We start from the raw sequence: 26258 nt of genomic DNA, 5'->3' as shown, positions 1-26258 counted from the left end.
TCCAGTGTTGCCACTGCTTCCTGAATGTTCTTGCTCTGCTTAGGCTCCATGCCTCTGAACGGAGTGTGCCAGCTTCTGCCTGGAAGACCATCCCCTCCCTCCAGAAATCTTGGATTCCTTTGTCTGTTTCCCCCACTAGAGAATGAGCTCCTTGAGGGAAGGGGCTGAATCTCTTAGCTCTGAATCCCAGCACCTGGCACAAAGCCTAGAGCGCCACGTCTATTTGTTGAGCAAATCAATCACTTACAATAGATGCAGGGTGGAGCGGAAAGAAGGAAGTGAAGAGGGAAGGAATGAAGACATCCCCAGGCGCACGGTCAGATCTTATTATAATCACTCCTCTCTCTGATGTTACACACTAATCCTCATCGGAGTGAGGCCTGAGAGTGATCTAAATAGCATCTGCCTCTGCTAGATGCTGGAACTCGAACCAAATAAAACGGGAATGGTTCAAAGAATATTCTATTATTCCATCCCAACGGTTTCAGGAAGACGGTCACATTACCAGAGGGAGCGCCTTCTGCAGACTTAGATGCGGGTGGCAGGTGGGGGCCACTGAGAGCCAGAGAGAGATAACAGGATAAGGTGGACAGAGCCCGGACAACCCGTCCGGCCCCGAGCTCCAGTCCTGGATGCACAGATAGCCCGGGAGCTGGGCCTTTCTGACGGTTCCTGCAGATTGACATTCTAAAATCTCTGTCTCTTTGCTTTGACTTTTTGTGTTCCTCCCTTGCTGCTTCTACACTCACTGATCCCCCAGGTCCTCAGGAGACCAAAATGTAAGCCAGAGCAGGAGATAGGCCTTGAATTAATTTCAGTGTCTTTGTATCTCACAGTAAAATAGAAAATCTTGCATCTTAAGTCCTATTTGTCCAGGGCTGCTATATTTTCTATTTTTTCCCCCCACCAATTAATTTTTTTTAAGAAAAGACTTATTTTCTCTAATGTCCCATTAGCCGATGTGAAGTCTGGTAGTGTTAAAGCACTCACAGAGTGACTTTGGGCAAGTTCCTCTGAAGACCCCTCCCAAGGCTGCTTCTCTGGCTCTGTTTGCATACCTGGACCCCGGAGAACCCAGTACTATCCGTAGGCAGTCTGGCTACTGACTACCATAGCTTCATCAACCCATCTCCTACTTCTTTTGTGACAATTCATGTAATTAATCAGCCTCATCTTACAGGTGGGGCTTCCAAAGGTCTGGCTTGGGGTTATATAACTCGTGAGTACCAGGGTATAGGATCAGAGCCACCCCTATCCTATGCAGCCCGTGCTTGGGTGGTTACACTTTATCCTTTGTGTTTTGGTAGCAATCTGGAAAATACTCCCTGGTTCTGGTTTTCCACTGTCCTAATCTCTTAATTCTTCTGCATTAAAAAAGACAGGTGGGCTTGGAATAGCTTGAGTCCCTGGGCCCCAGGGGGAATCCAGGAGGCTGGGCTTGGGGGGCTGTAGACTGCATTGAATATACAAGCAGCTCTCCCCCAGATTCAGCTTTCTATACGGGGAAATGGCCACGGAAGCCAGTAGTTCACTCGCTCTGGGCCAGAATGAGAGCAGCGCCGCTGGTTCAGCTGGCTAGCTCATGCTGATCACGAGCTCCGATGGGCAATTATATATGTCTTTGATTAATAAAAAATGGAGCAATGAATGAATATTTAATCAACAAAGTCTGGCAGGTTGACTTTTTCAGAACCTGGGCTGGGGGTGAGGCAGGGAGTAATCAAAGGGGTCCTTGGTGGTGAAAAGGCAGAGCAGCACTCCAGGGGGTGGTTTCTGGAAAGCTGTTGGGGACTGGAAAAAAAAAAAAAGCACAACCTAAAAGTTGTGAGCTATGTTTTATTCGGGGACCTTACTGAGGACTATAGCCTGGGGGGCAGCCTCTCGGCTCTGAGAAACTGTTCCAAAGAGGTCAGGGAGGAGTCAGATATCTAAACGTTTTTGCTGGAGAAACAACAACAACAACAACAACAATAACAATAACAGCCCATGTAGTCAGACAGGAAAAGATTACTGCCAATCACAAAAACAGACATCTCAAGTTCATGATTTTAGCGTTTTTCTAAGTATGGGAAGAGGCAAGCATGTTGGCTCATTGAAGTTATTCCTGCATGAGATCTTAACTGGGACTTCCCTGGTGGCACAGTGGTTAAGAGTCCGCCTGCCCATGAAGGGGACAAGGGTTCAAGCCCTGGTCCGGGAAGATCCCACGTGCCGCAGAGCAACTAAGCCCATGCGCCACAACTACTGAGCCCCTGCACCACAACTACTGAAGCCCTCATGACACAACTACTGAAGCCTGTGCGCCTAGAGCCTGTGCTCCACCACAAGAGAAGCCACCCAAAGAGAAGCCCGCGCATCACAACGAAGAGTAGCCCCTGCTCGCTGTAACTAGAGAAAAGCCCCGGCGTAGCAACGAAGACCCAACGCAGCCAAAAATTTAAAAAAAAAAAAAAAAAATCTTAACTATCTAGGGCCAGAATCCCGTTTTCTCCATCCTGAATTCCCCTCAGGGTGCACCGTCTGGTCGGCCACAGGTAGTGGAATGGCAGGCAACACAGTCACTGAAAGGCCAGGCACCATTTTTTTTTTTTTTTCCCTGTCTGCACTGTCTAGTTCCGGCTCTTGGTTCTCTGACTCCGTGTTGGGATTTGCTGGCAGCGCTAGGAGCATGAGATCAGGAGAAAGGACTGAGCTCCTGGGCAAATGGGGAGAAACGTATTCTGTGCCCACCCGCGTGGTGCTGGTAGAGCAAAAGGAAGAGAGGTGTGTGTGTGTGTGTGTGTGTGTGTGTGTGTGTGTGTGGTGAGCCGTCTGTGTGTGCTGCGACTGTGTGATCTTTTCCGTGTGTGTGTGTGGTGAGCCGTCTGTGTGTGCTGCGACTGTGTGATCTTTTCCGTGGGGCTGCCTGTCCGTGCGCAACAGAACTAAAACTATCTCGGTCAGGGGAGGGAGGAGGGGCAAAGGAGCTGAGAGGCTGCAAGAGGATCAAGAGAGGGAAACAGATGCTGTGGGGGTTAGAGTGAAAGGAGGGAAGGTCTCAGGGCGTGGTCAAAAAGAGCAAGGGATTGTGAAAGCTAGAGAAGAAGGAAGTGATGGAGAGCGGGTCGCGGTGGACCTCTCTGGCCCCGCCCATCCCGGCCCTTCCGGGACCTCTGGGGGCGTGGAGGAACTGGGAGGGGCGAGTGGAGGCGCGAATCTAAACCTGGCAAGGTGCACCGCGGCGAACGCCGAGAGCTCCGCGCGGAGGCCAGCGGGTAGGACGCGGCTCGGGGCCGGGGCCGGGGCCGGGGCTGGGGGTGCGGGCGGCGGGGCCGCGGGGACGAGGCCAGGGGCTCTGTGGCTGGGCAGACCTCGGGGCACCCCTGCTGGGAGGGCCGCTGACCACGTGCTGGCGGGGGAGCGGGTGGGGGTGGGGAGCGGCTTCTGGGTGCTTTCCTGGCAGATGGTGATGTGAGGAGGGGCGTTGGGAAGGGGGTTATTGGGAGCCCTAGCCGAGGGTCACGGAGGATCGTGTGGAGGTGGGTATGTTTTTGCCCTTAGACTGGCCTGCGACGTGACTAACCAGACCGTGTGACCTTGGGAAGTTGACAAAGTCCTCTGAGCTTTTGTCAGTGAACTGAAGATAAGAAAACACCCACTTTGCCAAGTTATTGTGAGGCTTTGTGAGGACCTGTGTGAAGTCCCTTACCCCCCTGTTCCTGGCTTACAATTGCTGCTGTTATTTTAGTGGACCGTCTCCAGAACTGGGGCTCGTTCCAGCTTCCCCACCTGTTGCCAGTTGTGGGATGGAGAGGCATGTGTAGCTGTTTCTAACACCTGGCTTCTTTGTCTATCCCACAAAGAACCTTTGTCCACCTCTACCTTTGCCACAGCCCTGTGTACCAAGCAGCCTCTGCCTTATTTTACAGGATCCAGGGAATCGCCCACTGATGGTTTTTAGTCAGGCCTGAAACAGCCAGCACCAGAGAGCCACCTGAACAGAAGCGCCTGCCAAAGGAATTTTCCAATTGCTCAAAACCTGGGCTTTGCAGCTCCTGTGGTCAGCCCAGGAGGCCACCAGTTGGATCTGAGGATCAGCTCCACCTCGGACCATGCAGGGCCCGAGCCTGCCTCTTCGTGTAGCCACCCTGCTGACGGGGCTGCTGGAATGCCTCAGCTTTGCGGGCGTCCTCTTCGGCTGGGCATCCCTGGTGTTTGTCTTCAAAACAGAACATTACTTTGAGGAGCTGTGTGAACCGAATGCCAGGCTGATGGGCAATGCCACGGGGCTGGATGGTAAGGGAGGAGGGCTTCTCTAGGAAGCTGAGTCTGGTTCCCAGGTGGTGGGAAGGGGTCGGAAGGACTCCACCCCCTGCCTCCTCTGCCAGCATGTCTCTGGTGAGAGGAAGGGAGTGGCAGCTGCCCCTGCCCTCAACCTTGGTCTCGGAGGTCCCTGGGGAGGGAAGTACCGGCTCCCAAGAGGTAATTAGGGGCAGTCACGTCTCCACTTATCTAAGAGAGAACTTATTCTACCAGGCAAGCTGTCCGAGATGGAAGAGGCTGCCCTGGACGGGAGCCAGGCTGGGTGCCGGCCTGGCAGGAAGGCTGGGATGGATGGGAGGTTGGCCCGTCCACGCTGGGCTCTTGAGATCTGCCTTTCTCTCCTCCAGACTGCAAAGCCCAGGACGAGCGCTTCTCACTCATCTTCACCCTGGCGTCCTTCATGAATAACTTCATGACGTTCCCCACTGGCTACATCTTTGACCGTTTCAAGACCACCGTGGCCCGCTTCATAGCCATGTAAGTCCCAAGGGGATCTGAACAGGGGTGGGGCAAGAGGAATTCTGGCAGCAGTTTTGTTTGGAGGGAGACCCAGGCCAGGCAACTGCTAGAAACTGCCCAGGGTGTGGACTCTGTCTCGACCTTCCCTATTCCCCACACCCCTGCTTCCCTTTCTTCACCTCCTTCCTCTGTTGCCTGTGAAACTGCCTGCTATAGGATGTGCTGAATAGCACAGGATCCCAGGCCTACTTCCTGTGAGGGCCGGCCTGGGGCAGGGTTATGAAATGAGCAAAGCCTAGAACTGTCACTCCTGGGTCTTCCCTGGTGGTGGTCCAGCGGTTAAGACTCCGCGCTTCCAGTGCAGGGGGCGCCAGTTTGATCCCTGTTGGGGAACTGAGATCCCACATGCCGGGCGGTGTGGCCAATAAAGAAATAAAAATAAAAATAGAATTACTACCCTTGCCTTCATGCCAGGGAACTTTGTCCTCATGATACCCGAGTGACTCATCATCCTCCTCCTCACCACCACCGTCACTCCCCAGAAGCTTAGGTAGTAAGGCGCCCTGAGTGTCTCCGGTGGTGGGATTTCAGTTTCCCTCTGACGGGAGGGGAGGCCGTGGGGGTCCATCCCATGCAGATGAGTCCCGGAGGGTAGGGGACTTGCTGGCTCCACAGGGTTCCACTGCAGCTGGCCAGGTTCGCATAGCAGCGGCCTGCGGGGGGGGGGGGGCTGATAGGACCCAGAGCCGGCGCCTCCCGGGAGGCACGTGAGAGGCTAGTTGTCAGAGGGACCGGAGGGTGGCTGGACCAGGAAACAGCCTGGCAGGAAAGCAAGTCCTTGGCTCTCTAAGCCTTTGGGTGCACGATGACTCTGTCAGTCACTCTTGGAACTTGGTCACCTGTCTCCTCCTCGTTCCCGTCCTTCTTTGCCCACTCCCTCTTCTCCAGCCTTTAGTGTGTTAAGAAAAACCCAGGCTTCCCACCTGTGTTTCTCCTTTACTTTTACACAGAACTCTGCACTTCTGGTCACCAAATGTGTGGGAGCCTTTCCCACACCAGGCAATTCTGTGGCACCAGCTGGGTGTCCTATCATTTAACTCAATTCTGACACTGTCTACCTGGAGATATAGCATCAGATCCCACAGGTTAAGGGCTCAGTCCCAGCAGACTGCCCTCCACCTCAGATGCCAACTGCAAGTGGTAGGTCCCCAGTTTACCCACAGCTTCTGTCTGACTCGGCTGCAAACCTGGGATTCCTGTGACCTCCTCCCCCTTGGATTCAGTTATTTGCTAAAGGGCTCACTGAACTCAGGGAAACACATATACTAGTTTATTAAAGGATATGATAAAGGATACAGATGAACAGCCAGATGAAGAGACACATAGGGCGAGGTCAGGGAGGGTCCCGAGCCCAGGATCTCTTCTGTGCCTGTGCAGTTAGGGTGCAGCACCCTCCTGGTCCATGGCTGTGTTCACCAACCTGGGAGCTCCCCAAACTCCATACTCTTAGGATTTTATGGAGGCTTCCTCATGTAGGCATGATGAATTATTAACTCCATTTCCAGCCCCTGTCCCCTCTCTGGAGAAGTTGGGGGCAGGGCTGAAAATTCCAAGCATCTAATTATGGCTAGTCTTTCTGGTGAGCAGCCCCCATCCAGGACCCATCCAGGGTCACCTCATTAGAATAAAAGATGCTCCTAGGGCTTCCCTGGTGGCGCAGTGGTTGAGAGTCCGCCTGCCAATGCAGGGAACACGGGTTCGTGCCCCGGTCCGGGAGGATGCCACATGCCGCAGAGCGGCTGGGCCTGTGAGCCATGGCCACTGAGCCTGCGCATCCGGAGCCTGTGCTCCGCAACGGGTGAGGCCACAACAGTGAGAGGCCCACGTACCGCCAAAAAGAAAAAGATGTTCCTAGGGCTCTTATCATGTAGGAATTTACAAGGGTCTTAGGAGCCCTGTGTCAGGGACTGGGGACCTGGACCAAATATGTATTTCTTATTATAAATCAGAATATCACACTTAAGCACTGCTTTTATTACCCCATGCTTCTAAGAGAGTCCCGTAACCTTGGGATCGTGGTCCTTAAACAATAACATCCTAGAACTTTAAGCTTAGGGCCTAGATCAGTCAGTCCAATCATCTCTTTTTCTTTTTTTTAAATGGTTAGATTCTGTTTTTTTTTTTTTTTTTAAATTGGGGTATAGTTGTTTTATAATGTTGTGTTAGTTTCTACTATACAGCGAAGTGGAGTTCCCTGTGCTATACAGTAGGTTCTCATTAGGTATCTGTTTTATACATATTAGTGTATATATGTCAATCCCAATCTCCCAGTTCATCCCACCCCCCATCCCCCGCTTGGTGTCCATACGTTTGTTCTCTACGTCTGTGTCTCTATTTCTGCCTTACAAACAGGTTCATCTGTACCATTTTTCTAGACTCCACATATATGCGTTAATAAGCGATATTTGTTTTTCTCTTTCTGACTTACTTCACTCTATGACAGTCTCTAGGTCCATCCACAAACGTCTCTTCATAGAAGAGGCTGCTGAGGCCCAGAGAAGGGCAGTGCCTTGCCCAAGGTCACACAGCAAGAGGAATTAGAACTCAAGATTATGATTTGTACACGAGGCACTAACCCCTTTCTTCAAGGGCTTGGCTGGTTGGGACTTCTAGGTGGGAGGACCTCGGCTCCACGCACCCTTCCCCTCCAGCTTTCTCTCTTGTTGACCGCATTCTCCATCTGCCGTTCTGTGTTCCAGATTCCTCTACACCAGCGCCACGCTTACGATAGCCTTCATCTCTGCAGGTGAGTGCTGTCGGGAGGGACACAACCTCAGGGGCAGCTGGTGGATGGGCAGGTGCAGAGGGTGATGGGCAGGATGCACTGACCCCCACAGGTATTCAGAGATCCACAGACTTTCAGCTGGAAAGAGTCCTTGAGAGAGTTATTGCTGGTCTATAAAAACATTTTAGTGAGGGCTTCCCTGGTGGTGCGGTGGTTGAGAGCCCGCCTGCCGATGCAGGGGACACAGGTTCGTGCCCCGGTCCGGGAAGATCCCACATGCCATGGAGCGGCTGGGCCCGTGAGCCATGGCCACTGAGCCTGTGCATCCGGAGCGCGTGCTCCGCAATGGGAGAGGCCACAACAGTGAGAGGCCGGCTTACCGCAAAAAACAAACAAAAAAAAAACCAAAAAAACAAAAAACATTTTAGTGAGGCATGCAAAAAATAAGGGCAGTGGAGGGATTGCTTCAGAGAGAAGAATTTATTCAAAAGATTACATCCTTCCTTTTGTTATGTATTAAATGTCCTCTCTCTCTCTCTCTCTTTTTTTTTTTAATGAAATGATAATATGGATGGCAGTTTTTGAAAATATCCTGACTTAGCCGGGTACAAACTGATAACTCTAGTGTAGTCAGAAGTTTTCTTTTCAGATTTTACTGGTCTATAAGTGTATACAATTCCCAAAGTCTGGGAATTCCAGTCTGGTGTATTCCCCACTTCCTCCATTATGTAGAGGAGAAAACTGAGGTCAGAGAGAGACCCTTCGCAAAGACTAGCCAAAGGCCACAGAGCAAGTTAGTGGGAAGGGGTCCTGGGACCCTGGCTGTGCTCTTTGCTAGCATCTCAGTTATAGAGGCCAAGAGATGCTTTCCAGTTTTCCTCCCCAGTGTCAGATTACGTGGCTCAGTTTTGGGGTTAGGAAGTAAAGGTACCTAACTCTCCTGTGTCTAGTACCTGTGCTGAATCTGTTACTTCATTTGTGTTCAGTGAACGCAAGGCTGACTGAGGGTCTCTGTCTGAGCAGATCTCATGAGGTAGCCTGGCACCTCAAGCCAGTTATTTAAAAACCACTGTGCTCATCAAACTGTCTTCTTACCTAAAAGCCTAAACATGATTTTCAAGTGGCTGAATGTGGAGGTGATGGCTGGGTATGTTTGACTCACATTTGTGAATCACTGGAGTCACAATATTCCCTTCCCCCCTAAAATAGGGCTTTTTGGTTTTGGAAAAAGCATGCTATTGTGAAAGGAATCTCAACCAACTTTTAGTGCATTTGAAGACGTACCTTTTATAGAGACAGAAATTGAATGGTAAAGAGTGTGAATGCTCTAAAATGAGCAAGTTTACAGTGCTTCTCAAGGTATGGAACAAAAGTTACTAGGATAATAGTTACTTTGGAGAATATTATTAGGAAGCACACATGTGCTGCATTAATATTGAATCACCTGGTGGGAGAGTTACTCCCTTTTTATTTCTCATTCAGCCCTCTGATTTCATGCATGGAAGTCTTGGTTTGGGGCTGGGATGATTTTAACACTATGACAAGAGCAGGTATCAGGCTTTGAACATTCTGAAGGCAACTGCGTTCAGTTACAGTTTAATAACAGTGTTTTCACTGTATTTATTTTTACAGTTGCCTCCTACTCACAACAAGCAGCACAAGTTGCTTTTCATTTATACCAGCGATATAAAGTTTTCTCTTTTTTTGGTCGTGCCACAGTGGCTTGTGGGATCTCAGTTCCCCGACCAAGGATTGAAGCTGGGCCACGGCAGTGAAAGCCCAGAATCCTAACCACTAGGCCACCAGGGAACTCCCAATATAAAGTTTCCTTTAAAAATAATAGATTTCTTTTGGAGAAAAGTGAGTCAACTTTAAAAAAAATTTCTTTTAGCAAATAAGACAGGTGTGGGTTATGGCCCAAATCATGAAGGTGGGCAGAAAGAAGGCTGTGACTTGGGAAAGACTAATTTACAGAGGGCTCTCTAGTCCTTGGCACTTTAGTTGTTTTTAGTTCTGCTCTTCTTACCCAACACTTGCCAGACTTATTAGAATGATTTTTTTGCACGTCAGTCTTTCCAGGGGCAAGAAGTATTTATTCATCCTGCATTTCCAGTGCCAGGCACAACGCCTGGCACAAAGGAAATGCTCAAAGTTTAATGAACAAAAGAAAGACACTCAGATCTCACAGCGCCTGGTGAGGTGGGAAGAGCAGGGACTGTTACTCCCATTCATCAGATGAAACGACTGAGTCACAGATTCAGAATCTAGCTCAAAGCAGTGAATTAGAGGCTGGGCTCAGGGACTGAATCCAGGCTTCTCTCCCCCACAGTGTCAAGGATGAATAGAGGGGCTGCTTGTGGTTTAGTGAGGGAAGGGGGCGGTGGGTTGAGTCGTGCCTCTCTCTGGAGACATCCACCCTGCCAGAGACCAAGGGTCATCTTTGGTGAGGAAGAGGGTGTCTCAGGAGACCTCGGCAGGGTCCCTCCGCAGGGGCACGTGAAGGAGTCTTGACCAGGACCCTAAGATCCTTGGAGGATGCTGGGAGGCTGCCTAGAATTGGGGCCCTGAGCCCAGGATTGTAGGGAGCAGGTGGGGGCCAGAGTTCGGGGCTGCATGTTTGGGTTGCACTGTGACACCTCCCCATCTCTGTCTTGGATTGTTCCAGACTCAGCTGTGCTGCTCTTCCTGGCCATGCCCATGCTCACCGTGGGAGGAATCCTGTTTCTGATCACCAACCTGCAGGTGTGAGCCTGCCCTAATCACAGGCACCTGGCTGGAGGTTGGGGCGGGTGGAGGGAGGGAGAAGCACTTTGCTACATTGGCTGCCTCTGATGGGGTTGGCCCAAGCCAGGGTGGTAGCTCCTGGGGTGGAGGGTAGGTCTGGGTATGAGGGCCTGACACTTGCCGGGTGCACAGGAAAGATTTCACAGATAAATAAGTGATTCAGGCTGATCGTGTGTTCTCCAGATCGGGAACCTATTTGGCAAACACCGCTCAACCATCATCACCATGTACAATGGAGCATTTGACTCTTCCTCGGCAGTCTTCCTTATCATTAAGGTAAAAGATAGCAGTAGCCCATGTTTATCTCCCCTGCTGCTGGGGAGCACCAGGCATCCATAATCAGCCTCCAGGGTGGAAGGCAAGAGCCTGGGCCAAGACTCATTCTTAGAAACAGGTTTCAGCCCCTAATTCTTACACTGACTTTTTGTATGATGAAATACAACCAGGGACTTCCCTGGTGGTCCAGTGGTTAAGACTGCACACTGCCAAAAAAAAAAAAAAAAAAGACTCTGCACTTCTACTGCAGGGGATGCGGGTTCGATCCCTGGTCAGGGAACTAGGATCCTGCTTGCTGCGCGGCAAAAAAACCCCACCTAACGTAAAGTTTTCCATGTTAACCATTTTTTTTTTTTTTTTTTTTTTCTTTTTGCGGTATGCGGGCCTCTCACTCTTGTGGCCTCTCCCGTTGCGGAGCACAGGCTCCGGATGCGCAGGCCCAGCGGCCATGGCTCACGGGCCCAGCCGCTCCGCGGCATATGGGATCCTCCCAGACCGGGGCACGAACCCGTATCCCCTGCATCGGCAGGCGGACTCTCAACCACTGCGCCACCAGGGAGGCCCCATGTTAACCATTTTTAAGTGTACAGTTCAATGGCATTAAGTTCATTCGTGTTGTTTTACAACCATCACCGCCATCCATCTCTAGAACTCTTCTCCACCCTGTAAAACTGAAACTCTGTGTCCATTAAACAATAATCCCCATTGTGGGTACCCCCCCATCTCCCCCTTGCCCCTGGCAACCACCGTCTTATTGTCTATTTCTGTGAATTTGACTACTGTAGGTAGTACAGTAGTGGAATCATATAGTATTTGTTCTTCTGTGACTGGGTTATTCCATTTAGCATAATGTCTTCAAGGTTTATCAATGTTGTAGCAGGTGTCAGAATTTCCTTCCTTTTTAAGGCTGAATAATGTTCCATCGTATGTATGTGCCACATTTCCTTTATCCATTCATCCGCGGATGGATACTTGATTTGCTTCCACCTTTTGGATGTTGTGAATAATGTTGCTGTGAACGTGGCTGTTACACTGACCTTTCCTCTCCTTTTTCTGCAGCTCCTTTATGAACAGGGCATCAGTCTCAGGGCCTCCTTCATCTTCATCTCTGTCTGCAGTGCCTGGCATGTTGGGCGTACTTTCCTTCTGATGCCCCGGGGGCACATCCCCTACCCGGTGCCCCCCAACTACAGCTATGGGTAAGGACTATGAGCTGGTGATGGTGTGCCCAGAGCCCCCCATCTCACCTGGAGTAGGAAGCAGGGATGGGACAGACATGGTAAGGCAGAGGAAACCTGTCCCAGGAGAGGAGGACTAGACCAGGGATGTATTAGTTAGCTACTGCTGCATAACAAACTACCCCAAAACTTAATGGCCTAAGACATTAAGCATTTATTATTTCCACAAGTCTATGGGTAGCTGGCTAGTTCTACTGATCAGGGAGCTACTTGAATGATCTTGACAAGGCTTCTCATGCCTCTGATCATCTGGTGGGCTAGCTGGGGGCTGGCTGGTCTAGGATGGCCTTACTCACATGGGGTTTGTCTGGCCATATGGAGTGGCAGGGATTTCTGGGTCACATGGCTCTTATCCTCCCGCAGGCTAGCTTGGGCTTCTTCACATGGTGGTCTCAGGGTTCCAAGATAAATGCCAAAATGCACAAGGTTTTTTCAGTTTTAAGCTTAGAATTGTCACAACATCACTTCTGCTGGGTTGTCTTGGCTGAGCAGCTCACAAGGCCAGCCCAAATGGAGGGGACAGGGAGATAGCCAGAGCTGTATTGCAAAGGGTGGAGAACAGAGGAGGGGAAGAAATGGAACCATTTTTGCCGTCACTCATCAAAGCAGTAGAGAGAGGGCATTTGTTTGCTGTTTGGCAGCCCCATGTGCTCTGATTTCATCTCACAGTAGTCCTGAGATATACATACTTATCTCCATTTTCCAAATGAGAACAAGGGGGCTCACAAGAGTTAGGTCTGAGGCATGTTGCACAGCCTCAGGAAGAGGCAGAATTGGGGTTTGAACCCAGGCCTGTCCTATTCTTCCTGCACTTCAGTGGTTCCCAAACACTGCTGCATATTAGAATTGCTGGGATTACTTGGAGATCTTTAAAAAATATGGGAGCCTGTCTCCCATGCCCAGACATTCTGATTTCATCGGTCTGGGCTGTGACTTGGGCATTGGGGTTGTGAAAAGGTGATTCCAATGTATAGCGAAATGTACTATTCCCCCCCACCCCCACGCGCCGCCACCCCAGCCTGAATCTGAGGCTCAGCTCACAATTCTTGGGTCAGGCTGATGGGGCTTCTGTTTCCACAGCCTGTGCTCTGGGGATCGCCCCGGAGAGGAAGATAAGAAAACGGTTGCGTCCCAAAAGCTGGAGCTTTCAAAGGAGTTCATTTCACCAAAGGAAGGTGAGCCCTACTGGTTAACCCATTTCCCCTCCAGAACCTGGCCTTTCCCCACAGCCAACTTGGTTGCTCACCTCCAAAGCTTTCCCAGGGACTCAGAATCAGGAAAGGACAGGTAGGGAAAAGACCTGCAGGATCTTCTCAACCCCCTCAGTTTATAGGCAGTCCAGAGAGGGGCAAAATTTTTGTCTCATCTCTCCTTTTTGTCCCCCTTTTCTTTCTCATCTCATCATACCCCTTCCCCTTGCAGCCAGTCTTCCAACATTTGCCTTCCCTTCCCCCCACTCCTAAGTCTGCCTTATTTGTCCCCATTTCTGCAGGTCCGCTGGGTCTGCCCTCTCTCATTGTCCCATCTCCATCACTGCCTCCTTTCTCTCCTCTGTCTGTTTTGGGTCTTTGGTTATAAACATCACAAACCACTGCTGGTTAAGGTAGAAACGAGAACAGGATTCTGGGAAGTTCACAAAAGCAAGGGCAAAGTGAACTTGCCAGGCTCCATCCAGGAAGAGCAGAACCAGGATGCCTCTGGGGACCCCAGTCTAAAATCACAGCCAGTCTGCCTCTGGAGGAGAATGATCAAATTGGTCAGGAATGGAGTGCTTAATTCACAGTCCCATCTGGACCATGAAGACTAGGGCAGGGGGAGATTTCCAGAGGAGACTCAGGATCCTGGTACTGAAAGAAAAGAAGGGGTTATGGATCAGCTGAAATACTAGCTGTCCGCCACGAACCTTCATCTTTAACTTTCTCCTTTCGTCTTTCTTTTCATCATCCTGGCTGAGAAAGATCAGGAAAGTGTTAGTGCAAGAAGCGTCATTGAGTCCAAGCTGCGATAGATCAGATTTCGGCAGGCAGAGCACGTGGGAGGCTCATTCAAGGTGGTGGGGACAGGATGATGCGTGGAGGTGGTGGTGTGCCCAGGAAGGCCAGAAGAGCGGGTGAGCTCAGACCTCAGGCTGTCCTATCAAGACCCCTACACTATTGCCCATCCCTGCCCTCCAGCTTTAATTGTAACTCTTGCCCATATCTTCCTCTTCCCACCAGAGATCCCAAGACCAGAGCAGCAGCAGGAACCCCGCTCTTTCTGGAGCTACGCTTTCTCTCGGCGCTTTGCCTGGCACCTGGTGTGGCTGTCTGTGATACAGTTGTGGCACTACCTCTTCATCGGCACCCTCAACCCTCTGCTGAGCAACTTGGCCAGTGGGGACAGGGTACTAGGTATGTGACGGGGCTGGGAGGCAGCACATCTGAGCATCACAGCTGGGGACTTGGAACCTCGAGCAGTGGGGTGCTAAGCTCGGCAGGGCTCTGTGCTCCAGAGAAAGGTCTGAGCAGGGGTGTGGCGAGGAGGGTCAGGCAGGGCAAGGGCCGGGTGGGAGGGTCCTCTCCTGTAAGTCACTCCTGGAGTGTTCTTACCGCCCAACCCCTCTCTGCCCTCTGCAGTCAGCACCTACACAAATGCCTTTGCCATCACACAGTTCTTTGGAGTGCTGTGTGCCCCCTGGAATGGCCTGCTCATGGATCGGCTTAAATACAAGTACCAGGAGGAAGCAAGAAAGACAGGTGAGACCTGGGTTCCAGAGGATCAGGGAGCCAGGAGGGGAGAGATCTTTATTTTCCTCCACACCCATCTTCTCTTTTCTTCTAAATCCTTTTCTACTTGCATCTGTCCATCCATCCATCCATCACTCATCCATCCATCCATCCCTCACTCATCCATCCATCCATCCATCACTCATCCATCCATCCATCCCTCACTCATCCATCCATCCATCCATCCATCCATCCATCCCTCATCCATCCATCCATCCCTCATCCATCCATCCCTCATCCATCCATCCATCCATCCATCCCTCATCCATCCATCCATCCATCCATCCCTCATCTGTCCATTCATCACCCATCCATCCATCATCCAACCACTAGTCACTGAGTGCCAATTATACGCCAATCACAGTTCTAGATTCAGTAACGGACAAGACAGATACGTCCTTGTTCTCAAGAAGCTGTTCTCAGTCTAGAGAGTGGAGAAATGCCAGGAATCAAGCTTTACAGTCCGTGAAGTAAACCTGCAGGGAGCTATGAAACAGAAAGAAGGGCACATAACCTGTTCTGGGTGGGGATGGGATGGGTGTCAGGGAAGGAAGTCTTCCTGGAGGAAGTGGCATCTAAGCCAAGACCTAAAGGAAGAATAAAGAAGTGAGAAGATGAAGAGGAGGGCCTTGGGAGAGTGGCCCAGGAGTACAGAGGAGTCAAGGTGGTGAAGGGGAGAGTGAAACATTAAGGAATCTGAGGAATCCCAGAAAGTGATTCGGGCTGGCCAGGGCACAGAGAGGTGGTAGGGAGGGGGCTGGAAAGACGGAGGTAAGAAGGGCTGGCAGTGTTATGTCCAGGAGCTTGGACGTGATCCTTGGACATGAATGGAGAAGCAGCCATGCTGAGGTCTCTCCCTCGTTTTTTTTTTTTTTGGCCTTGCACCTCATGGCTTGCGGGATCTTACCAAGGAGCTTGGACGTGATCCTTGGACATGAATGGAGGAGCAGCCATGCTGAGGTCTCTCCCTCTTTTTTTTTTTTTTGGCCTTGCACCTCACGGCTTGCGGGATCTTACCAAGGAGCTTGGACGTGATCCTTGGACATGAATGGAGGAGCAGCCATGCTGAGGTCTCTCTCTTTTTTTTTTTTTGGCCTTGCGCCTCACGGCTTGCGGGATCTTAGTTCCCTGACCAGGGATTGAACTTGGGCGTACGCAGTGAAAGCACAGAATCCTAACCACTGGACCACCAGGGAATTCCCTTTACCCCTATAGTTTCATCTCTCCCACTCCTCACTTCCCTGAGCTGCTTCTCCTACCCCTGCTGGAGTATTTTAAAACAAATCTCAGACATCAGATCATTTCATCTGTAAATACATCAGTTTGTAGCTCCAGCAAATATGACCTCTTTTATTTAAATTAAACATCACCATAATATCATTATCATATGTAAAACAGCCTCTAATCATTTCTTAGTATCATCTAATAATGTCCTGTTCACATTTCCTTAATGGTCTTAACTATGCCTTTTTATAGTTGGTTTGTTCAGATTCGGATCCATACAGGGGCCACACAGTGTACTGATGTGTCTTTTAGATGTTTTTAAGCCTCTGTGTCCCCCACCCCCTTTTTTCCCTTTGTTGTTCATTTATCGAAGGAACTAGGTTGTTTGTCCTGTCAAATTTCCCCCATTTTGGATTTGGCATCCTTTTCATGTCATTTAAAAATGTTTCTTTGATTGGGTCTTTCCTGTAAACAGGCAGATTAATATTTTTATTAATATTAATATTTAATATTTTTTGGCAAGAATAATTCGGAGCTGGAGCCGTGGGCTACCTACAAGCTCTCGTCATCAGGCCCTTGGTACCCGTAGTTTTGTTCTTATGATGTTAAGACTGATCACTGGGTTCAGACATTGTCAGTCTGATCTGCCCATTATAAAAGTTTCCCATCAGCTGCAGGCCTAATGATTTTAACAGCTATTGATGATCAGTGCCCAGACCCATTATTTTATTAGGGTTGCAAAAAGGAGATTTTCTATTTCTATCTTTCCTTCTGCTTTTAATAGCTAGAATTCCTCTAGAAAGAAAAACTTTCCTTTATTAACTACTTCGTTACCCTGAAATAAATGCATGGTTTTTCCTCTATTAACTAGTTTTAGAAAAATGAGTTGGTGCCTTAGAAACTTCCAGGGGTAACCACTCATAGTTTTTCTTTTTTTTTTTCTGCGGTACGCGGGCCTCTCACTGTTGTGGCCTCTCCCGTTGCGGAGCACAGGCTCCGGACGCATGGGCTCAGCAGCCGTGACCCACGGGCCCAGCCACTCTGCGGCACACGGGATCCTCCCGGACCGGGGCACAAACCCGTGTCCCCAGCACTGGCAGGTGGACTCTCAACCACTGCGCCACCAGGGAAGCCCCATAGTTTCTCTTTTAAAATCTCATTTTAAATATATTTGACATGTTCCAATCCATTTCTATCACAATTCTTCTTGATGCTCAAATTATCTCATCTTTGACTGTTGGCAACTTTACCAATCCAGTATCTGTGTCCTTAACAAAATAGTCCCATTAGTTTTAGAGAGTGTCTTTCCCTTCTGGCACAAGGAGATATTCAGGTCCATTTCATTGGGTATGTTTCCTGGCCCAGACCTGAAACCAGCCATTTCTCCAAATAGCCCTGTGTCCCTTTAAATGAGAAGTGGTATTTACAGACTGCAACTTGGATGCTAAGGTTTCTAATTCTCCTGGATTGTCATTGCTTTTAGGCCTCTGAGGTAAGATTTACATAATTTTTTGGATGAAAAAATACATCATGAGTATCCAGTACTGATATTTTAATTCAAATTTTACTTCTTTGATTTTTACATTTGTATCTCCTTTTGTCTGAAAATCATGGTTCCTAAAATACTATAATATATACTATATTAATATATATACTGTATATCCATACACTGTATACTATATACACATACTATATATATATAGTATTTTAAAAATATATTTTATGCATAATTACTGGTTTAGCATCATCAATACTATTACTAATAGTATGATTGCTGCGTGCTGTTTCTCCCGGCCTCCCTCCTTTCTTTCCTTCCTTCCATTCTCATCCTGAGGATACATCCCATAAGAGCTGTCAGTCAAATTACAGTATTTTAAGAGTCACCAACTTGATATAAAGTTATGTTCATTGGTTTCATCTTGTTGGATTTTTTTTGGAATTGCTTTGCTTGTTTTCTTCCTATTATTTTATTTTAGATACATTTGCATATCAAACATTGACATTCCTAAGCCAAAACTATGAAACAAGATATAGTCAAAGAAGTTTAGTTTCCTTCTCTCTGTTCCCTGTCCTCCATTCCTTCCCTCGTTAGGTAATTGTTTTTGCTTTTCCTTAAAGACAGACTCTGTATGTATGTATAGTTTTTCTTTCTTAGATAAAAGGCAGCGAATCGCACACCCTGTCCTACAGCTTTCTTTTCTTTTCTTTTTTTTTTTTTTTTTTTTTTTTGCGGTACGCGGGCCTCTCACTGTTGTGGCCTCTCCCGTTGCGGAGCACAGGCTCTGGACGCGCAGGCCCAGCGGCCATGGCTCACAGGCCCAGCCGCCCTGCGGCATGTGGGATCTTCTCGGACCGGGGCTTGAACCTGTGTCCCCTGCATCGGCAGGCAGACTCTCAACCACTGCGCCACCAGGGAAGCCCCCTGCAGCTTTCTTTATGTAAATCTCTGTCCTGGGTGTGCCCCGCAGCCAGGCTCCCTCCTTCTGCCTTTAACCCCTGCCTAGTTCTGTTATGTGACTGCAGCATAGTTGGCGCTGCATTCCCCTACTGCTGCTGATTTGGTTGGTTTCCAGTCTTTTGCTGTTACCCATGGTGCTACCCAGAGTATCTGACTGTGGGTTGAGGTCCCTCCCTGTCAGGAGGTCATTGTGATAATCTATGAGTTAGTGATGCTGGCCTATAATTAGGATGAGTCGCCAGGGTTGGAAACTAGTGGATACATTTGAATGATATTTAGGAAGTGAATTATCAACATTTGTTGATGGACTGGAGATGGGGCATGTGTGGAGAGAGGGTTCAGGATGACCCCCCTGCGGGCATCCACGCAGCCTCTGCTCTTCCCTTTGGCCCAGGTTCCTCGGCCTCGGCGGCGGCCCTGGGCTCAACAGTGCCTTCGCTGGTCCTGACGTCTCTGCTGTGCCTGGGCTTTGCCCTCTGCGCCTCCATCCCTGTCCTCCCCTTGCAGTACGCCACCTTCATGCTGCAAGTGATCAACCGCTCCTTCCTCTACGGGGGCAACGCTGCCTTCCTCACCCTCGCGTAAGTGGGCTTGGTATGTGTCACATGACAGGGGCACCCTTGGGGCAAAGGGAGGTGTGCTGGGGGCAAAGAAATCAGGAGGTGAGGACCAGAGGTGGCCAGAGGAGGCACACAGCATCTGGGAGCAGGTACAGAGGAGGTGGAGGCTGGTGGGAGGGTTAGAGCCTTCATGTACATGAAAGCTCTTCATGTCTGCTCCCCTCTGCCTCGGTTGTCTACCCTGTGAACTCCTATTCACCCTCCAAAGCCCACTTCTGTTCCAGCTCTCCCAGGGAAGAGCAGAAAGAAAGCGTCTTTCTTTCCTTGTGCCTCTCTATTCTTGCTTCCTCTGATAGGGCGTGCATCATCTAGCATAGAGCGGAATTATTCCTGTCTCTTTTCCTTGAGACCTCCCGGGGCACAGCCTGTGTCTGGGTCCCTGCTGTTTCCCCAGGATCGAGCATGGCGCCATCTCTTTGCTCTGTCGTTTGAAAGCCTAACTAAGCAAAGGTGAAGGAGGGGAGCTGTGTGGGTGTGGGTGGGTGAAAGCAGGCTTAGGCTAGGGGAGCAGGGGCCTGACCAAGGCCCACCACAGCCAGGCCCCTACATGGAGGGAGGGTCCCCAGAGCTCACTGGAACCTCATTTGTCTCTCTGCCCAGGTTCCCTTCAGAGCACTTTGGGAAGCTTTTTGGGCTAGTGATGGCCTTGTCGGCTGTCGTGTCTCTGCTCCAGTTCCCCATCTTCACCCTCATCAAAGGCCCCCTCCAGAATGACCCGTTCTACGTGAGTACTGTGGCGGGTTGGGGGACCCTGGTCTTAGACCAGCAAGGATGTCCAGATTGGGACAACTGTGCTGGTCCCCAGCAGGGGGCACCCCCAACCTGGCTGGGGTGGCCTGGGTGTGGTCCCTGCAGGAACATTTCTTCGCATGGGTACATCTTTGGTCTTGCTTCTCAAACTGGGGTCAGTGGGAGTACCCTGCCTTGTGCTGGGGGTGGGGGTGGGGTCTCTGAAGCCAAAGGGTTAACGTGACACAGCTTCCCAGGTCACTGAATACTCTCTAGGCCTCTGTTTTTTCATCTGTGTAAAGGGCATTAGGACTTCCCTGGCGGTCCAAGGGTTAAGACTCTGTGCTTCCACTGCAGGGGGCGAGGGTTCAATCCCTGGTCAGGGAACTAAGATCCCACATGCCACGGGGTGCGGCCAAAAAAAAAGGCATCATATAATATTCCCCTACCCCCCACCCACCCTGCTCCATGGGGCAGAATGGAAAATAACCAAGAGTTCATCCCAGAGGGCACCGTGGGGTCTGAGTGGAAGGTAGAGGATAAACCCGGCAGAATTCTGGACCCTCCACTAGTGGTGGACTTTGCCTCACTGCTTCCTCTCCCTCCAGGTGAATGTGACGCTGGTGCTCGTCACTCTTCTGACGTTTGTCCACCCTTTCCTGGTGTACCGGGAGTGCTGGCAGAAAGAAAGCCCCCCTGGGGTCGCCTAGTTCAGAAGCCCTCCCTTTTCAGCCCCGAGGACGTGTCATCTTCCTTCACCTTTGAGCACCCCGTGTCCAGAAAGACTTTGCCCACCCGGGCTACTTGTATTAAGTAGCCATTATTTTTTCTTAAAACAAAAAGACATATTTAACTGTCCACCAAGCCTTCTTATCGGCAAGACAAGAAGCAAAGTCACGTGCAAGTTCTTAGTTTCAGGGTAGGAAGCGCATGGCCCTGGCAGATGCTTGGCCCGAGCTGGGGTGATGTGATGGGAGGGTGTGTCCCCTGCTTCTCCAGGCCTCTTTGTCTCTGAAGCCCATGTGTGCCTGGGCCCTGTGCTGCTGGGTAAGTTTCCAGGTGAAGAGTGAGGTTGTCATGGCTTCATTGCCACCTGGCATTCAGAAGTGGCTCCCAGCTCTCTGTCAGAGCCCCAGCCTTGTTAGGGAATGAGCCTGGGGAGAAAGAGGGGCAGACCGGGTGGGGTGGGGGACCCTGGGCTGAGCCCCAGCTCTGCCGCTGATGCCGAGTGACCTTGAGCAGACCCTTCTCCACTCTGAGCATCAGTATTCCCACCTATAGAAGGAGAGGGTCTTGGAGTTGGAGGTTCTTTCTGGAATTCACGTTCTAGAAGGGTCTAAGAACAGTGACAAAGAGGCCACCCGAAAGGCCTTGGGAACCAGCTAGCCTGCTTGACCAGAGGATTTCTGATGAAGCCTTTTGGGGATGTTTTCCTCTTCAAGAGGGAGATGATTATTTACTTTGGGTATTATATAAAGACGTCCTCTGGGGAATAGTTTTATAATATATTGAATTATATATTAAATAATTTTATTTAAAAAATAAAGCATGGGGCTTCCCTGGTGGCGCAGTGGTTAAGAGTCCACCTGCCGATGCAGGGGACACGGGTTCATGCCCTGGTCCGGGAAGATCCCACATGCCACGGAGCGGCTGGGCCCGTGAGCCATGGCCGCTGAGCCTGCACGTCCGGAGCCTGTGCTCCGCAACGGGAGAGGCCACAACAGTGAGAGGACCGCGTACCACAAAAATAAATAAATAAATAAATAAATACATCAATAAGTAAGTAAGTAAGTAAATAAATAAATAAATAAAATAAAAAATAAAGCCTTGGGGGGAGGGGGGAGGGCTGCCCGAGAAACATCCGTCTGTGGGAACAACATCGGGGAAGGTTTTTATGTGCCTTTTTGTTTTTGTAAAAAGGAAAACTCAGACTGAAAGAATACATTTGATATCTGGCTTTTTACAAATAAAGAGGGCTATTATAATGGAATAAAAAATAAAGCCTTTCTGCCTAAGGCAATAGCTGCTCCACCTCTGCAGTCTTTGGGGCTGTCGTGATGTGCATGCATGCGTGCCTGCGTGTTCCTGTCCCAGCCCCAGCCTTGGGGAGTGGACGCGGGGGTGGAGTGGAGGAATCCTGGTACGGCAGCTGGACCCAGAGGTGGGGCAGGAGCCCTCAGACTGCGATCTGGCCACCTGGTCCTGGGCCCTGGGCTTGAGGACCCCCAGCAGTCCCTTCCCTTGCCTTCTCTTTCTGTCTACCCCACCCCTACCCCTATTGCAACGCTCCCCCCCGACCCCCCTACAAACTAGAAGCACTAGATGGAATCAGAAAGTCTGGTGTGAGTTTCAGTTCTACCTTTCAGCAGCCAGGCAAGTCCCTTAGCCACTCTCAATCACAGCGTCCTCACCTGCATCCCTGAGGGCGATTGTGAGAATTTAAGGTAATTTCTACTGCCTAGCACGCGGTGAGAGTGCTTGAGCATTTGTTCCTTTGTTTACTGATGACCGGAGAGGAGGTAGGTAGCAAAGGGGGATAGGTGAGGGACCGGGTGGGCGAGACGGGAGAATCTGGAACACACCAGGTGTTTTATTTGTTTTATCCCTTTTAGCCAGGAGAGGACTGAGGGGGAGGGGCTGGCAGGCAGATTCATTCATTCATTCAATAAATGTTTATTGAGCTGCTGCATCAGGCATAGGACAAAGCCTAGAGTCCAGGCTGGCAATCCAGGCGGTCAGCAATGTGATACAACCTCTCCCCTGCCCTCTTTACCTCCCACCTCCAGGGACACAGAACTCATCCCTGTGGACCCAGGTTTCTGGTTTAGGATCTGTGAGCACACCAGTTCTACACTGGGGGCTCACCCTGTCTGCCAGGGAAATCTGCCTGGTCCACTGGGGTCCTGCTCAAAATGTCATCTCCTGTAAAAACCTTTCCTTGGGCTCTCTGGCAGCTCTGAGTTCCTAGGCCTTGGTCACACCCCTCCTGGAGACTGGCCCCTGCCATGACCACCTCTCCTCCCTTCAACAGGGAGCTCCAGGAAGCAGCATCTGGGTCTCACTAGGCTCAGGGACTAGTGCCTGGTTGCCATGCATGTGGTGCCAGTTAGGACTTGTTGGAAGAATGATCCAACAAGGAATGAGTGGATTCTTTCTTGTTCTGGCTTCAGAACAAGAACTGGAAGGAGAGAGCGTAGCACACGGGGTGGGGTGGGGCAGTAAGAATTGGGAGCCAGGCCAACCCTTTTGGCATCCCAGCTCTGTCACTAGTGTGACCTTGGATGGAACACTTCTCTACACCTCAGTTAATTTATCAGTGTGATTGGAGAAATAGACCTGCCTCCCTGGACTAGATTAGAAATTAGGTCAAGTGCCTAGCACATGGTAGGTACTTAACAGATCAAAGCTATCCTTACAGTTAATATATTAAATTCAAAAGGATGCCTAATACCATGGATAAATAAAATGTGGTATGTCCATACAATGGAATATTATTTGGTGATACAAAGGAATGAGGTATTGATACATGCTACCATATGCATGAACCTTGAAAACATTATGCTAAGTGAAAGAAGCCAAGAGAGACAATATAGTATGATTCCATTCAGATAGAAAATAGGCAAATCTATAGACGCAGAAAGTGGATTAGCTATTGCATAGGGCTGCGGGGAAGATTAGTGACTGCTAACGGTAAGGGGTTTCTTTCTAGGATGATAAAAATCTTCCAAACTTGATAATGGTGATGGTTGTACAACTCTGAATATACTAAAAACCATTGAGTTGTACACTTTAAATGGATGAATTGTGTGGTGTATGGATTATATCTGAACAAAGCTGTTATTTAAAAAAAAAAAGTGCCTGGATTCCTCAGGAAGTGCAGAGAACAGCTGTATCCAGAGAGAGTCAAGGATGATTTCTGGGGAAGATAAGTGCGTGAGAGAAGCAGCCCATGTGTACAGCCTTTGTTTCTGTCCCAAGAGCCTCCCTCCTGTAACCTCTTCCTCAAATGGAATCAACCACTCTTTCAAACAAGGAAGCAAGCAACCCAGGGGTTTCACAACTTTTGATTTCACTCAGCAACAGGCTCCCAGTGCAACACTTCTCTCTGCTACCAGCCTCAGCAGAGAGGGACTCAGGCAAACCTGCCCCTGCTGCAGGCAGTGCCAGGCGGCGTCTTCCCTGGGGCAGGGGACAGTCCACCAGGAGGAGGAGGGCACCTGCTGTTCAAAGGACAGCGACAGTGTGAATCAGAAACTTTGTGCGAACATCTTTAATCAGCCTCAATTTACAGATGATCAAAGTTAGGCTCTGCGGGACAAGTTACATCCAAGATCATCCAACTATTGCATGGTGGAGCTGGTATTTAAACCCACGTCTGTCTGACTCCTTAAGGTCACCTTCACATTCATTTTAGACATTACCTTTTCCCTTTTGTGTTTTTGGCTGCGCCGTGTGGACCCTTGGCAGTGAAAGTCCTAAACACTGGACCGCCACGGAATTCCTGACGTTACCTTTTCTTTACATTCATTCTTATGTAAGAAATAAATAGTTGTAAAGCAGATCAGAAAATAAAGAACTGCGTGAAAAATAAATACCGCTGTTATTTGCAGCGCTCTGAGATACCATCGTGGCTAACAACAGTGGCATGTGTCCTCCCAGTGGTGCAACTGTGTGTGTGGTGATGGAAACCATCTCCGTAGGCTCTTCTTTACGTCACCAAATAGTTGTCAAAAACGTGACTGTGGGGTTTCCCTGGTGGCACAGTGGTTAAGAACCCGCCTGCCAATGCAGGGGACACGGGTTCGAGCCCTGGTCTGGGAAGATCCCACATGCTGCGGAGCAACAAACCCATGCGCCACAACTACTGAGCCTGTACTCTAGAGCCCGCGAGCCACAACTACTGAGCCTGCATGCCACAGCTACTGAAGCCTGGACGCCTAGAGCCTGTGCTCTGCAAGAAGAGAAGCCACCACCATAAGAAGCCCACGCACCGCAATGAAGAGTAGCCCCTGCTCGCCGCAACTAGAGAAAGCCTGCGCGCAAGACCCAACACAGCCAAAAATAAATAAATTAATTAATTAAAAAAAAAAAGTGGCTGTGAACGGCTGCTTACAACCCCATCTTATGGCTGTGTCACAACTTGATCCCCCACTCCATCCTGGGTCTCCCCTCACACACGTCTTGGGAGGTTGTGGTTCCCCCTCCCTTTCTGTCCCCCCTCTGCTGCCTGAGCAGGGAGTCCCAGATGACAGTGAACCGTGAGAGCAGCCTAGGGCAGGTCGAGAGTGTAAATAATAATAGAGCCAGAAGAGCCACCTTGGGAGTTTTTAGGGAATGACATCACACCCATTAATCTTCCCTTAATCTGGTGCTCACTGTTCTCCAGTCTGAAGGTATTGGCTGCCCGCTTCCCAGGGGCTGTTGATCCTCTTCCCCTAATTCAAAGCTTGGGGTCCTAGCAGTTATGTCCCAGAGCTCCTTTCTCTTCCAGCCCCCTGGGGAGTAGATGCTTCCCAAATGCACTGGCCGTGGCTCTGGGGCACAGCAGTGAGTCCGTCCTTTAACGTTCTTTGGGAAGAACACTTGCATCCAGGCTCCAAGGCACAGGCTCTGGTCCAGGCTCCGGTCCTTTGCTGGCGATGAGGAGCTCACAGATGGGCCATGTCTGACCACTCCTGGGTCCACTGCTGCCCACAGTGGGGCTGACTCACTGGCAGGGTGATTAAACCCAGGACGATGCTCAGGTCCCTCCGCATTCCATTTGCAGAGTCCAGTGTTACCTCCCAGGCCTGAGGGTGGACTCAAGCAGTAGGTGCATGGGGAAAGGCTCTGGGCTTCACAGACACTTACCAGCTGTGCGACCTCGAAGAATCAGTTTCCTCACCTGTAACAAAGATAATACGTAGTATGGGAGCTGGTTGGGAAGACTACAGAGGACTTTGGGGAATAAAAGGTAGAGGTACCTTGGGCTCAGCAGTTGGACTGTCCAAGACCAACTGCCACCTCTTTACCATGCGAGCTCTGGGACTTGGTTCATGGTGCCTTAGTTTCTTCATCTGTAAAATGGGGATGACAATAGAACTACATCTTGGCATTGTAAGGATTAAGTGAATTAATGAATTTAAAGCACTTCAAACATGACATCAACCGCCTGGGATGCAGCAGGCCTGTGGTGCGTGCCTGCTGTTATCAGGAACATCCGTGATTCCCTGGGGGACAGGCAGAGTGAGGTGCTCCATACCTGATGGAGCCGGGAACGTCACTACGTTTGTCCAGGGCAGAAACCACCCTGCAAGCGTTTGCCCAAACTTTTTTCTGTCTAACAAAGCAGCACAGATTCTCTTGCATTGTTTCGAATGGGAAAACTTCAAGACGAAAAAATGGCTTTTTAATTATCCCGAATCTTAAGCCAAAGTCATTGAAAACTGTCAATCTTCATATTCAAATTTTGCACTTTTTTTTGTTTCTGCAGTAGTCAATGCAGAAAATCTGTGAGCAGAGAACAGTCCATCACCAGGGATAGGGCTGTGTATTCCTTCTGGAGCCAGGGCCCAGAGGTGGCTGGGGCCCAGGGAGGAGCGTAGACAGACAGCCCTGTGTCTCATGTCCTCAGGCTGT

At 50.0% G+C, this 26258-nt stretch overlaps 1 protein-coding gene across 2 annotated transcripts; it reads left to right on the top strand.

Annotated features, from left to right (window-relative positions):
• The first annotated feature begins 3146 nt into the window (after positions 1-3146).
• Positions 3147-24932, top strand: SLC43A3 (solute carrier family 43 member 3). Of its 2 annotated transcripts, none has more exons than XM_081240897.1 (13): positions 3147-3254; positions 3909-4275; positions 4650-4779; positions 7521-7567; positions 10212-10288; positions 10514-10606; positions 11666-11805; positions 12925-13019; positions 14061-14234; positions 14460-14579; positions 18686-18872; positions 19512-19635; positions 24251-24932. In XM_081240897.1, exons 2-13 carry the CDS (start codon positions 4092-4094, stop codon positions 24320-24322), a joined length of 1443 nt encoding a protein of 480 aa, XP_081097023.1. In that variant the 5' UTR covers positions 3147-3254; positions 3909-4091; the 3' UTR covers positions 24323-24932. The 2 variants fall into 2 exon arrangements, with proteins under 2 accessions (XP_081097023.1, XP_081097022.1); XM_081240896.1 differs by lacking the exon at positions 24251-24932 and adding an exon at positions 20249-24234.
• Positions 24933-26258: the final 1326 nt, after the last annotated feature.

Source organism: Mesoplodon bidens (genome assembly GCF_964165515.1).
Source record: "Mesoplodon bidens genome assembly, chromosome: 7".
In the NCBI taxonomy this organism is placed as follows: Eukaryota; Metazoa; Chordata; class Mammalia; order Artiodactyla; family Ziphiidae; genus Mesoplodon; species Mesoplodon bidens.
The sequence above is the reverse complement of the archived record's forward strand: the minus strand, read 5'-3'. Positions and strand labels throughout refer to the sequence as shown.

Coding starts and splice junctions, on each gene's coding strand:
- SLC43A3 (XM_081240896.1), top strand. CDS start 4,092: ATGCAGGGCCCGAGCCTGCCTCTTCGTGTAGCCACCCTGCTGACGGGG. Junction 4,780..7,520: donor GTGGCCCGCTTCATAGCCAT/GTAAGTCCCAAG, acceptor TCTGTGTTCCAG/ATTCCTCTACACCAGCGCCA. Junction 13,020..14,060: donor GTTCATTTCACCAAAGGAAG/GTGAGCCCTACT, acceptor TCTTCCCACCAG/AGATCCCAAGACCAGAGCAG.